Below are 13,716 nucleotides of genomic sequence, written 5' to 3' on the forward strand. Positions count from 1 at the left end.
GAGAAACTAAACGGAGGCCGAGTCAGTGGCCGCGCGGACGTGTTCTCGGTGCGCAATCGACGAGGCGAAGAAGGTAGACAGAGAGAACGGAACTCACCATCAGCAACTTGACCTTATTAACCAAAGGGGACGTTGTAAGGAACTTGTTGACGGCCGTCAATATTTTCCCTTCCAACGTGGCAGCGCTTCCGGCGTCTCGTCCTTGCGAGCATCCGGGCCCGATGTCCGCCCCCTCGCCGGGACTGGGCAACAACTCCCGGCAGCCTTCCGGCCCGAGATCCCTCTTCTTCAGCTCTCCCCGTGGGCCCGCGTGGCTCTGCTCCTCCCCTGTGCTCCGCCGCACCCTCAACAATCACGCTCAGCACGTGTCGGCATCAGAACCGGCGACCGGCTGGCCTAAGGGTTCCTCCGAGCCCTTAGGGCATCCAACGAGGGTTCCTGTTCGTTTTCTCTCTCCTGTTCGTTGTCGTTTCTCAGCTGGAGGACCAACCGAAGGAGGGAACTTAACGAGATGGGGCTGGGTGATCCCCCGATTGTGCGTCTCGGAAACTTTCTGACTTTACTAAAGCGACGCACCTCCGTGGCTCGCGTGGTACCAACGAGACTGGTACCACTACTGATCGTGCTGGCGTGTGTACTAGTGAAAGTAGCGGATCGTTGGACGCACCGCTGATTGAAGAGGAAAAATCGCGTCGCTTTGGGCAATTTTTATCCGCAGAATTGATGTCGACATGCGACGAGCGCGTGACGACGCGAGGTTTCCACCCCGCGAGCAATTTTCTCTTTTAATCCTTTCTGCCGGTACGTTTGGGTGCTCGTCACCGGGGTTTGTCACGGTACCATAACTTCAGGCGATATTTATTGGCGGAATGTCGGCACACGTTGCCGATGATGCCGTGCACGCGACGTCGGCCGCGAGGTTCCGGTTGGCTGTCACTCTTCGAGGCCCCGACAGTGGCGCGTTCTCGACGTGGACTGAAGTCCGGAACGGTCCAACGGATGCTGCGACTCCGCTCCGGAGGCCGAAGAACGCGCGAGCGCGCGAGAGGAACGCGGCGTGCGAGATAGAGAGAGAGAGAGAGGGATCGGGGGCAGGAAGAGGGAGCGATGGAGAGAGGGTGGCGGAAGCGAGGCATGAGAGGGAGGATTCTATCGTGGAAAATGGGGGAACCGTGGCTGTGTCTTTCTCTATCTCTCTCTCCGTTCCTGTTTCTCTTTGACTCTCTGTCTCTCTCTCTCTCTTCCTCTTCCTCTCTGCTCCATGAAGAAGGGATGGATTATAGTAGGCTGTAGGGTTCTCTGGGGGTTCGGAGAGTTTCGACTGACGCCACTAGTTGCTGGTAAACCTCGCAGATTTTCGCGCCCATGCGATACTGCGGTCACTCCGAGGATCCTCCTTCTCTCTCTGCCTCTCTTCCTTCCTTCTCTCATCCTCTCCTCTCAGTTTTTCCTTTCCTCCTGAGATATCAGATGGGGTTACACAGATTACAGGTTGACCAGTGGAGGGATGTTTTTGTAGATGTTATCGAGGAATTGATACCCTCATGAATTTGACATGATAAAAAAAAAAACGACATCGTTCAGATAGCGGCGTGTGCCGGTGGATGGAATGCCGTGATGGGAAAACGAAAAAAGTTAGGGTGAGATCAGATAACGAATTTGAGTCATTCGACGATTAAACGATTGAATGAACGCCGCATTTAAGTCGTTAATTAAATTGGATAAACTGTATGGCTTTTTACCGTGAGTTTCATTTATGCAATTATTGGTGAAATGGAGTTTGAGTGGAGATACTTTCTCGTCGTTCCTTTTGTTGAAAAAGAATGAGAAAAGCCTGAAGAGCAAGAGCTGTTAAAATTGAAAACTACGATAGAAACGTTACACAAATTACATATTACATACACTAACAATATAACTATGCTGTATAAAAAAATTCTATCAACTTGAGAGAGATTTTGGTCGCACGTGCGTGATCTATTCGCCGAACGCGTTTAAAATTGGCATTCCCAATACGCTGCTGATCGATTGTTAGCCGTTGTTTCGGGGAAAGAAAGGGTCGAATATATTCCGTTCGCAAATTGGTTCGCAGGATGCCCTCTCCTTGTTAGAGCCCTTTATCCTCCGGCACAAACAATGCCGGCGCGATTTGCAAACAACCAGTTAAGCGTAATATTCCCGATAAGCAGGGCAAACATCTCCATAAATACGTGCAAGGCGATTAATGCTGACCAAAGCCGTGATCGATTACATTATTCAATATTTCATAATTGGTTTGCAATTGGTGTTTCGTCGCACGGACTCTTTTAGGCACCTCAAAGGATATCTTTCAAGAAAACTTGCTCCGCGTAAACCGGAAATGCGTAAACTCAACGCGAAGACGAAAGAGCAAGCGGAGAAGCGATAAGCAGAAGCATCGTGCAAAATGTTATTCGCGCAGCAAACGGGACTCGTTGGTAAGCTGAATCCATCTTTTTCGACCGGCTTAGTAATTTTCCATCTGTCTTGCGGATTGTGCCTTTGTGGAAAAATTTTTCTTTGTTCCCGTGCTCGCCAGCGGCGCGCTCTGTCCATATTTATCCGCAACACTAACGTGGGCGGCCGTCATTATTCGTATTGGCATTGTTTTCCGACACGCGGGTTGCTTTTATCAGTGCGTCGACGACTATATATCGGCGCATCCCGTTTCTTTCGAGAAGCGCCCCGCGTTAAATCACGTTTAATGTCAAGAATGGCTCACGAAGCAAATCTCGGCCGCCCGCACAAAGCCCGGTCAACCTCCTCCGCCAGCTTCTCACAAAGAAGCGCGCTTCTTTTCAGACTCATCGTGAAAAACCGTGCAGCGAATCGCGTCCTAACGATCGGCTAATTCATGCTCGCCTCGGCACGCAGCTTTTCAGATCCCCGTTGCTAGAGACGTTTAGCTGATTGCTTTTGTTCAAATCTTCGCCTCGGAGAATCTTTCTACGAGAAGCGCCCGCGAGCAATCGTAATATAATCACCAACAGAAAGACAATTATAATAATTATAATTATAAGAGAACAAGTAAGAACAATTATAATTATAAGAGAACAAGTGAGAGAAATGTAGAGTAACCTTTCGCGTAATTATATCATACAAACGTGTAATTACTTGCGCAATTTTGCAGAGAAACGATGTTACATATGAAGGAACTATGAAGCCAATGAAAAAACTGTCTTCTGATTTTTCTATGTATTTGCACCCTCAAAAAGGATTTCTGATAACAAGACGAAAAATATTCTTGACTAATTTAATCGTATTACAAGTATAAAAAATATGAAAATAAAACAATTTTTAATTTAAATCAATAATTTCTATTCTTCTCTCTCGAATTAAATAAGATTGTCTTACTGTCTTGAGACAAGAGTAACATATACAAATTTATGCTTATATATTCTTGTATGTAGAATAATTTGATATTAGCGCCACTTTATAGTAGGCTTTGTCCATGTCGACGCATCATTTTCTCACAGTCGCTCGTCGACTCGGCGCTTCTGCGTCCTTTATTCGGATAAAACGGCCAATATTTATGTGTTGCAATCGAAAATCGGGAAAGTGTTTCTGTTATTTACAATGCAAGAAATATTAAAAGATATGGAAATGTAAGTAAGTATATACAATATACTTACTTGAGAAATAAGATTCGAGATAAGACATTTCCATATCTTTTAATATTTCTTGTAGAGTATTGCACTTATTCATTGTAAATAACAGAAACACAGAAACACTTTCCCGATAAATATTGGCCGTTTTGTGCAGATTCTACAAATTCTCTTAGAAGAATAGAATAAGATGTCTTTTAGATCTCACAATATTCTGAAATCAAGAATATTGTGAACTTGCTACAAATTTGTATCTAAATCCTTCTGAGAAAATTAATGAGATAGCACCAAGATTATTTTAATGTAGATTTTAGAATTTTCTATTCAAGATTAAAATATGCTTCTTTTCAATAATAAATATGATTGTCGCTATAGCGATCTTATTTTATGATAGATTAAAGAGTAATAGCATTAAGTCCAGAAATCTTTTCTGTGGGTGTGTTTTTCGCAAAAATTGCGACGACTACGCTGTGATTATCATCTTATTCTTCACCATGTTTCGTTTTACAGGACGTGCAAGAAGGAGAACAGAGCAGATCTCAAGCACTTCGTACTGACGATCATAAATCAGTGGGTAAACCCGATGTTGCTCTCAAACTTATAAGTGCAACTCATATCTTACACCCCCGCGCAATAGATCGCGCACGCCGGGGTAAGTTCTTCATTTATATCGTGGCCCATAAATCACTTTCGGTAGTAGACCTTGTTAATACTTTCCGATCCAACGCGGTGCCGGACGCAACGCGCCCACATTTTCGGGGCTTTTACATTTAATTTCGCGCTTAAAAGGATTAAGGCGCGCTTAATGACCGATAAACGTTGCCACGCGCTGCGGCGGTCGGATTAAGGGGGGAGCCTGCTTTAGAACGCTGAAAATAAGGTATATTTTACGAATTGTTTTTGGAGAAACTATACAGCGGATCATTATAAAACTTTGATGCATTTATTAGTACGTGTTTAAAGATAAAAAAAATTATTTTTTGATTTGAATATATCGCTTGTAGAGGTCGTCCTGGAGAAATCTTAGTGCAGCCGCGTCGCCGGCATTGCAAATTGGTGAGCGTTCTCCTGCCTCCAAATTTCGTCTAAACTGAAAAATTGAAATATCTTCTCGTTATTTATGAATTCCCATCGTCGATGAACCAAAGAGAGAAGAAAAAAGTTGAAAAGTGCCAAAATGGTGGAGCTTCGAACACAAAAGTACGATTTTTAGGCAAAGTTTTTGAACTTTTTCATGCAAAAATAATTGTTTAACTTAATGTTTTTATGAATATTAAAGGTTCATCGACGATGGGAATTCATAAATAACGAGAAAATATTTCAATTTTTCAGTTTGGATGAAATTTGGAGGCAGGAGAATGCTCACCAATTTACAATGCCGGCTGCACTAAGATGCCTCCAGGACGACCTCTGCAGGCGATATATTCAAATAAAAAAATAATTTTTTTATCTTTAAACATGTACTAATAAATGCACCAAAGTTTCATAATGATCCGCTGTATAGTTTCTCCAAAAAAATTCGTAAAATTATACCTTATTTTCAACGTTCTAAAGCAGGCTCCCCCCTTAATTTTGGATTTATGCTCGGGACGCAATCTGGTGTATATTCGATGCTGCCCGAAATGAAGTTTAATCGGTGCATCCTCCATCGGGAGACCGGTCTGATAGAAATTGGGTAATCAATGCCCGTTGAATCGTCCCACGCATGCTTTTTGTTGCAAAGGCCTGTAGCGTCGTCCGATGATTATTCTCATTGAATAAATGCGCCGCAAGCTGCTGCACGCACGCGCACGCACGCGTGAATATTTTCACGCGGCTCATCATGAGGTGCGCGCGTGCGGTCGCACGAAAATCGAGTTTTTATCGGGTCCGCGGTGCTCGGCCGCGGATGTAAATCGCGCCCGAAAATTTCGCGGCGCGAACAATTAGCTTCTGAATGGGGCATCTCGAATACTCTTTCCGTTGACCCGTGAAATTTCATTCCCGCGGCGGTATCGGCGGTCTGTATCATTTTCACCCGTTGCTCATATCGCGCGGATGCACGGCGCAAAATATCAGCCGGGATCAGGATCGGTACGGTTAATCGTGGATACGCCGTAATCTCCTGTTGTGGCTGTACGCGCACATCACGAGTATTATGCTGCGAGAGTACATAATGGGCGGCGGGAAGCGCGAATAGATAATCCAATCTGAGGTCTGCTTTGTGCGAATAATACGATAGATGGGATCCCGTGATTGAGTTTTGTTCTCGTTCGCTGGGCGTTCGTTTTCGGGCGGCGTCCGAATTAAAGTTATCGCCCGGCGCGTCCGCGTATCGGATCCCGAAAACTTGCGGGAGAGCTTCCGCCCGCCCCCGAGCGCGAGTGTAACTCGAATCGCGAAAGTTTCCGCGCGAACCGGCACAACCGAGATACCCGCCAGTTTTTCGCGTGAAGTTGTGCGCTTTTCCGGTATAATGGAAATTACGTAGCACTTGAGAGAATGAAGCGCGCTTGGGCAATGCACGAAAGTTACGATCAGTTTTTAAGTACATACCTCGCGACAAAGCGGACGGCAGCACGAAACGAGGTATCGAGGTCTCATCCTGTCCCACTTTGCTCCGTCGTATCGCGATGTGGACGCTGGACGATATACTTGCCGCGCGCGAAATCGTCAGTGTGCCTCCACCTATCAGCGACACGCCGAACTGCGTGGGAGGCTCGGCCGCCAGGCGGCAAATGTTGCATTATACAGGGTGTTTCTAAAAGGTCTGGTCAAACTTAACCACAGATGCTACGTATCAAAACAAAGCAAAATGTCCATATAAACATGGGTCCGGAAATGCTCCCCTTCTGAGATAACACAAGATAAAGTCACTTCACAGGCTTCTTTGGCTCAATTACTGTAGTAATGTTTTTTTTGTTTCGTCGCGGAGAAAACCTGCGCCAGGTTCGGTCCCGGCCTTGGGGGAGCGGGGGGTATGGGGATTTTTACCACTCTAAGAATCGGGGAGTGACGCCCAGTTGCGGACAGAATAAATCGGACACAACAGATTTAGTGAATCGGACACAATAAGAAACGGACACAGTGATAATCGTACACAACGCTAATCGGACACAGTGCCAATTGCGCACGGTAGGAAACGGACACACGGTGGTTGCAATCGGACACAATAGGAAATGGACACACGGGGGTTGCAATCGGACACAGTAGGAAACGGACACATGTTCCGTGACAGTTTTCCTAACCTGGAAATGTTACTTGTAAGGACTTTTCTATTTCTATCAGATGATTGCATAAGTTCGTGCCCGATTTTCAGATAGATGGGGTTAACTTACTGCGTGGCGGAGCTCCGGTGTTTTTGTTCGGTTATATTGCATGCACTGAATAGGTGACAGTGTCTTGTGTCACTTTAGCGTTAGGCATCGTTCAGATAAGTCAATTTGTGCGTAAGAGAAATTTTTTAAACTGAAGAACGAAAAGGTGCATTTGCGGCATGTAATGCTATACGAATTTCGGAAAGGCGTGAGTGTTGGGACTGCACAAAAAAACATTCAGAGCGTTTATTTGGACCGTGCTCCTGCTCTCCGGACAGTTAAAAAGTGGTTTGGCAGATTCCGAAATGGTGATTTCAACTTGGAAGATCAACTCCGCTCTGGACGGCCTTCTGGCATTGATGACGACATTGTGTGTGCCTTAGTGGAAGAAAACCCAAGGATTACAACTGAAGAGATTGCTGAGAGGCTGAAAATCGATAATTCGACCGCGTTTCGCCATTTAAAAAAGCTTGGATACATTTCCAAGCTCGATACATGAGTGCCGCATCTCTTGACTGAAAGGAATAAGCTGAACCGCATGAATGTGGCTATTTCTCTCCTCACACGTAACACAAAAGAGCCCTTTTTGGATCGAATGATAACAGACGATGAGAAGTGGATTCTGTACAACAACGTACAGCGAAAGAGGACCTGGAAAAAAGCAGGTGAAGGTGCAGAACCCGTCGCAAAAGCTGGCCTGCATCCAATGAAGGTGTTGCTGTGTGTTTGGTGGGATTGCAGGGTAATTATTCACTTTGAGCTACTCCGACGCGGCGAAACAATCACGGCGGACAAGTACTGTGAGCAACTCACTAGACTCGATGCGGCTATTCGAGAAAAACGTCCGGGTTTGGTCAATCGGAAAGGCATCATCTTCCACCACGACAATGCTAGACCGCACGTCGCCCAACAGACTCTGCGAAAACTGCAGGAGTTGCAATGGGAAATTCTCCAGCACCCACCATATTCTCCAGATATTGCGCCTTCAGATTTTCATCTGTTCCGGTCTTTGCAGAATAGTTTGAATGGCGAAAATCTTAAGTCCGAGGAAGCTGTCGAAAACCACCTCACGAACTTTTTTCAAGGAAAACCAAGCTCTTTCTTCAAAAATGGAATCAACAAGCTTGTAGATCGTTGGAAAACAATTGTAGAGAAGGATGGAGACTATATAATTGATTAATAAAACTGTATTCTTTCAAATTTAACCTATTAAAGTATGTCTTTAAATCGGGCACGAACTTATGCAATCGTCTGATATTTCTTTATATGGCGTAGCGATGCTACCATGCTTACTTTGCGCATACGTGCGATATTTAATAAATTTAGAAAGCATATACTGAGAGTATATGAAGCGAGGTTCCACGCAAAGCAAAGTTCTACATTGTAACTTCCAGGCAGTACTTTTGGTCACCCCAAAGTTTTGTTAATTTTTTTAATGTGGAAGAGTACTAGGTGACGGGCGAAGCCCGTCTCCTCGTGCTCTTCCACCCAAGCATATACTTTCCTAGTATAAAAAATTAGTAATATTAAAGAAAGTTTATACTGGGAAAGTATCCACGCATGTACTTTGCAAGACAAAGCAATGTTTACTCTACGTCTAATTTTGACTCTTCTTTATTAGAATGAAACTGTCACGGAACGTGTGTCCGTTTGCAACCATCGTGTATCCGTTTCCTACTGGGTCCGATTGCAACCCCCGTGTGTCCACTTCCTACTGTGTCCGATTGCAACCACTGTGTCCGTTTCCTACTGTGTGCAATTGGCAACCACTGTGTCCGATTAGCGTTGTGTACGATTATCACTGTGTCCGTTTCTTATTGTGTCCGATTCACTAAACCTGTTGTGTCCGATTCATTCTGTGCGGAACTGGGCGTCACTCCCCGTAGGCGAGGACGGACTTCACGGCGTTTTCGTGAGAGATTCCGGTGTCCCTCCGCCACTCGCTCGAGGCAGGCGACGACGGGAGTTTTAGAGTGGTAACAATCCCCATACCCCCCGCTCCCCCAAGGCCGGGACCGAACCTGGCGCTGGTTTTCTCCGCGACGAAACAAAAAAAACATTACTACAGTAATTGAGCCAAAGAAGCCTGTGAAGTGACTTTATCTTGTGTTATCTCAGAAGGGGAGCATTTCCGGACCCATGTTTATATGGACATTTTGCTTTGTTTTGATACGTAGCATCTGTGGTTAAAGTTTGACCAGACCTTTTAGAAACACCCTGTATATCATCAAAATTGCACAATCTGCAGCGGTCGGTAAAGAGGAGTACTCTAATGGACATTAAAACGATTCGAGGTAACTTCCATGGGTGGCAGCAGTTTCGCAACTTAACGAACGATTTGAAAGTTGATTTTACTCCGAAAGTCCAACATTTCCAGCGTGTCGATTCTATCTGCGTGTTTTTGACAACATGTTCCCGTCCTTGCGTGGCAAAAATGGTGACAACGATTGTTGATGAATCGTGTATGTGTCGCGATTTTGTGACGTGCGTACGAGTCCAAGACGGAAAATACATCAACGGTGGAGCTTCTCGAGTTTATCGGTTGTCTCGCAAAGATCCTGTCTGATCCTGTCGTACTGCGTGCTTCTGTCCACGCCGGTTTTTTTTTCTGTGCAATTGCTTCGAACCCCTAGAGAGGACACCGAGGAGTGTGCAGAAAATTCTGAATTAATATACGTATAGGAAAAATAATTGTTTAAGTGGTACGTACGTACACCTTTTATTTAAATCATTACTTCTCTTGCACATGACGCGTGTACACGTGTATTGTACTAAACTATTAAATATTTATTTCAGGATTGCATATAAGACAATAGACTAGAAATGATATCGAATTACAATTCAAGGAACTCTACAGGCGACACGGAAAACTTTACGCTGCATCTTTCTGAAGGATCTACTATTGAAGACACTCAAGATCTTGTTGCAACCGATAAAATCAATAAAAGAGATGGGAATGATGTTATCGTGATCAGTGATTCTAGCTCCAACTCGTCGTTTGACTGTAGTGATATACTAGACTCAAAGACTTCAAATTTTAATATCAAAAATAAGAAGAAGACGATATATCCGAAATCAAATGTATTGGAGATTTTTTCAAAGCATGAGGAACAAGACAAGCTCGATCGACCATGGCGAATGTGTGATAAAGCCTTAGATAGTGCCTTAGATAGATACAGAAACAAAACCGTCACAAATGCTAACAAGACAATTTATACTTCCAATGAGACCACTGCCAGCAGTTGCGATGCAAGTTGCAACAGGAACATAAAGAATCGAGATAGATACGATGCTGAACAATTCTGCAAAACTCCCGTGCCAACGTCCATGGAACAACAAATGGCAGACAAATATGGTATTAAACAGACTGATAAAGTGATTATACCAAGCGGTATCACACATTGCTCCAAGGTTCTCAGTCGATTAAATACACCACAGCCAAAAAGTGCAGAAAAATCAACACTCACAAAGGAAGATACTCGGAGAATCTGGAGGAACATTAAGCAGGCGAAGTTTACGTACGCTTCTCCCAGGGAGAGGAAGGAAACCAATGTGATAATTGACGAGAGCATAGAAGTGGATGAGGATATGATACATCCAGCTATATCGCCCAGAAGTAATAAGAAACTGGCGCATCGCAACGATGACAGCTGCGATGTTATCGATACGAGTCTCAAGGATGACGTTATTCCTGACTCGCAAAACAATTCGAAACCGTTCCACCCAATTAGCGAGCATTTTTCCGTTACGCCAAGGGAGGAGCAGCAGCTACACAGACCTTTGTCCGAAAGGAAAAAGAGGGATATCTCGCAATGGCTTATGATGAATTTACCAGACTCTTCAAGCGACAGTTCTTGCAGTGGCGTGCCTCCAAGCACGAGAAACAGCAAGGGTTCCGCGAACAGCACTCTCGAACGATTGGAACAGAACTACGAGACTCCGAATAATAGAGAAAGATTTAACAAAGCGCAGAGCAATAGAAAAGAGACTGAAATTATGAATACTAATAACAGAGCAATTGAGCCAAGTCTGACGCGTCAAGCTATAATGAATAAAGTTGTAGAAAAATCTAGAAATGAAAATTTAGAATTCAAGACGCCAGATAGATCAACAGTTTCACCAAAAGCTGACAACAAGTCTTCCACGGCGACGAATGCTCCTGAGATGGGTATAAACGATTGCATGGAGATTTTGGATAAGCTGTATGGCAAATCGTGGAGAGATAAAGCCAATGCGTTACTACCAAGCTCAGAACCACGAAATACGTCCAACCAAACGATGAATAGAGCTGTTCAAACCGAGCGGTAAGTTTCCGTCGTACTCTACTTAAATAAAATTAAATAAATAAAATAAAATATATATCTAATAAATAATGTCTCATTACAGGAAACCGTTTTCAAAGAATCGTTATTATACATCCGATTCGGATTTCGACGAGTCCGACTTGGGTAAGAATTTTTCTCACGCGGACATCTTATTTGCTGATGCGATCTTTGCAAGATTTCATGTTTCAGATAAAAATAAAATTAGAATTCGGAAGAAGAAAAATCAACGAAAGCAGAAAGACTCGGACAGCTTCATTAATGACGAATCATTGTCGGATAGCGGCAGTGAGAGTATATACCACACTGCACTGACGAATCCTAGAACATCTACGAACAGTACGGCATCGAGACCTGTGCCAGTATCAGCTTCAGTTAAACGGTACATTCAATTTCCTTATTTGCATCCATAAAAGTAACACATTTAATAAAGATTGACATCTTTTTGATACAGGCTTCAGGCGATATGCGACACTGACAGCGAGGATAAAAGTGATAAATCTAGCAATAATTCTAGGAAGAACTTGAACAGAAAGAAGTTATTATTTAGCGATGACGACAGTGACAACACGAGTGAATTCGATCCAGGAGATTACGTACCACCTAAAATTGTGTACAGGAAAGGTGAGAAGAAAGAGAGAGAGAGAGAAATATATACGAGTTTGGTCATTCTCAATTCTTGTGAGATAAATCGAAATCAATTTTTAGAGACTGTCAAGACGCCTCAGCCATTCAAAACAGCTTCCAGATTTATATCGGCAAGTGATACCGCGAGCAAGAGCTTTCTCGCGTCCTTGTCAAGTACCGTTCCCACGAACTGTGTTCATCCAGACGCAAAGAGGTATCGATCGAATTACAAGAATAACAAGGAAGCACTGTGCAAGGAATTGTATAGATTGTACAATGAGAAAGTGTTTGATAATAAGCTGCCTCAAGAGATGCCGATCGAATGGAACGTTCGTATGAGAGGCACCGCCGGGTATTGTTACAACAAAAAGACTATAAGAAGTCTTAGCGGAGCCGCTAAGTCATCGAGGATCGTGTTAGCAACAAAGGTGCACTTTTATATCCTCAATATCGCGCGTACAATTAGTTAGGTATAATGAAAACCTATTTATTACACCCTAGATTTTGGATGCACCAGACAGATTGAGAGATACGTTGATTCATGAGATGTGTCACGCTGCAGCTTGGCTGTTAAATGACGTTTCGGATGGTCATGGGCCATTTTGGACGGGATGGTATGTTTTGTTATAGTTTACAGAGTCAACTAATAGTTTAAATATACACATAATTAATCGGCAACTGGAAAAGCGACAAAAATATTCACTAGCTGAGGTCAGAATGTTATATAATTTCCTTTTTATTTCGCAGGGCTAATAAAGCAATGAAGACGTTCCCCGAATTGCCACCAATCCGTCGATGTCATGACTACGAAATTAAGACGAAGTTTACGTACAGATGCACTGGTTGTGGCTACAGGTATCACATATCTGCTACTGTAAACGTTCAATGCCTCTGTTACGCTTCTAAAGTTAATAAAATTATTTCTGTTGCAGTATCGGGAGGCACTCCAAGTCTCTGAATACCGAGAGAAAGCGCTGTGGCCACTGTTACGGGAAGTTTGAATTGTTAATTAACAAAACTACCAAGTCGGGCACTACCGTGCAGGTCCAGACCCCGAAGAAGGAGCCTTCCGGTTTCGCGCTTTACGTGAAGCAGAACTACAACTCCGTGAAGAAGGAGAAGAGCAACATAAGGCATGCCGACGTGATGAGGATTTTAGGTCAGCAATTTTCGGCAATTAAGATAGCAAGCAACAAGTGATTCGGATATGCCTGACTTAAACGTGGAACGTGTATATTTGCCCTGGAATTTTGAAAATTTCGGGGCGCAATTTTTGTACGATTCTTATAACGAATGCCATTTTAGCAGATTTTAAAGCCGTTGACCATGTGCACTCGGATCTCTGTAATTTTGCATACGTATCACAGAGATCGCGAATGCACGCGATCATATGTATCATGTATTAGTGTTGCAATGTATTTTGATATCTTTTTACTATTGCAGGCACACGAATGAGATTTTATATATAACATAGATTATATTTACAGACGCATACAAGTACCCTTTTACACGTTCTGATAATATTATGAATTATAGATTAAACTTGTAGCAGAGTAATTTTGTAATAAAATTCGTACAGCAGTTTCAATCGAGTGCCATTATTCTGAATATAAGAAAGTGCTAAATTTTTTTCTTCGCTCCATTTTCCTTATATCCTCTTTTTTTCCCCCTCTGTCTCTTTCTCTCCCTCGCACTTTCACGAACGGAATAAATGGAAATTTTAATTCTGTTGCAGCGAAATTTCGCGCCTTCAATTTGCACTTGCAACATCCATGCATTGGCTGCGTTCAGCAGAAAAAACTGTTTTGCAACTGTAAAATTCGTGAATCTGATTGGCATATACTCCTAATT

At 43.5% G+C, this 13,716-nt stretch overlaps 3 protein-coding genes across 5 annotated transcripts in view; 2 read left to right on the forward strand and 1 right to left on the reverse strand.

The window, feature by feature from the left end:
* LOC105280538 (calmodulin) overlaps window positions 1–6,218 on the reverse strand; it is a 55,087-nt gene extending 48,869 nt beyond the window's left edge. The window contains exon 1 of one of the 3 annotated variants that reach the window (XM_011341153.1): window positions 6,156–6,218. In XM_011341153.1, coding sequence (XP_011339455.1) covers window positions 6,156–6,203 — 48 coding nt within the window. In that variant the 5' untranslated portion in view covers window positions 6,204–6,218. Of the gene's footprint in view, window positions 1–97; window positions 1,418–6,155 lie in introns of those variants that run through there. The other 2 variants (XM_011341155.3, XM_026974133.1) reach the window with 2 other exon arrangements.
* A 1,293-nt stretch (window positions 6,219–7,511) lies between these two features.
* Window positions 7,512–8,096, forward strand: LOC113563132 (histone-lysine N-methyltransferase SETMAR-like). Its single transcript, XM_026974337.1, has one exon. The coding sequence runs from the start codon at window positions 7,512–7,514 to the stop codon at window positions 8,094–8,096; it is 585 nt and encodes a 194-aa protein (XP_026830138.1).
* Window positions 8,097–8,741: 645 nt separating this feature from the next.
* On the forward strand, window positions 8,742–13,453 carry LOC105280537. Its single transcript, XM_011341150.3, has 9 exons — window positions 8,742–9,618; window positions 9,713–11,220; window positions 11,303–11,364; window positions 11,431–11,620; window positions 11,693–11,862; window positions 11,947–12,293; window positions 12,367–12,479; window positions 12,613–12,720; window positions 12,798–13,453. The coding sequence occupies exons 2-9, from the start codon at window positions 9,740–9,742 to the stop codon at window positions 13,063–13,065; spliced, it is 2,739 nt and encodes a 912-aa protein (XP_011339452.2). The 5' UTR covers window positions 8,742–9,618; window positions 9,713–9,739; the 3' UTR covers window positions 13,066–13,453.
* Window positions 13,454–13,716: the final 263 nt, after the last annotated feature.

The sequence above is a fragment of the Ooceraea biroi genome, chromosome 12 (genome assembly GCF_003672135.1).
Source record: "Ooceraea biroi isolate clonal line C1 chromosome 12, Obir_v5.4, whole genome shotgun sequence".
NCBI lineage: Eukaryota > Metazoa > Arthropoda > Insecta > Hymenoptera > Formicidae > Ooceraea > Ooceraea biroi.

Coding starts and splice junctions, on each gene's coding strand:
- LOC113563132 (XM_026974337.1), top strand. CDS start 7,512: ATGATAACAGACGATGAGAAGTGGATTCTGTACAACAACGTACAGCGA.
- LOC105280537 (XM_011341150.3), top strand. CDS start 9,740: ATGATATCGAATTACAATTCAAGGAACTCTACAGGCGACACGGAAAAC. Junction 12,294..12,366: donor GGATCGTGTTAGCAACAAAG/GTGCACTTTTAT, acceptor ATTACACCCTAG/ATTTTGGATGCACCAGACAG. Junction 12,480..12,612: donor GGGCCATTTTGGACGGGATG/GTATGTTTTGTT, acceptor TTTATTTCGCAG/GGCTAATAAAGCAATGAAGA.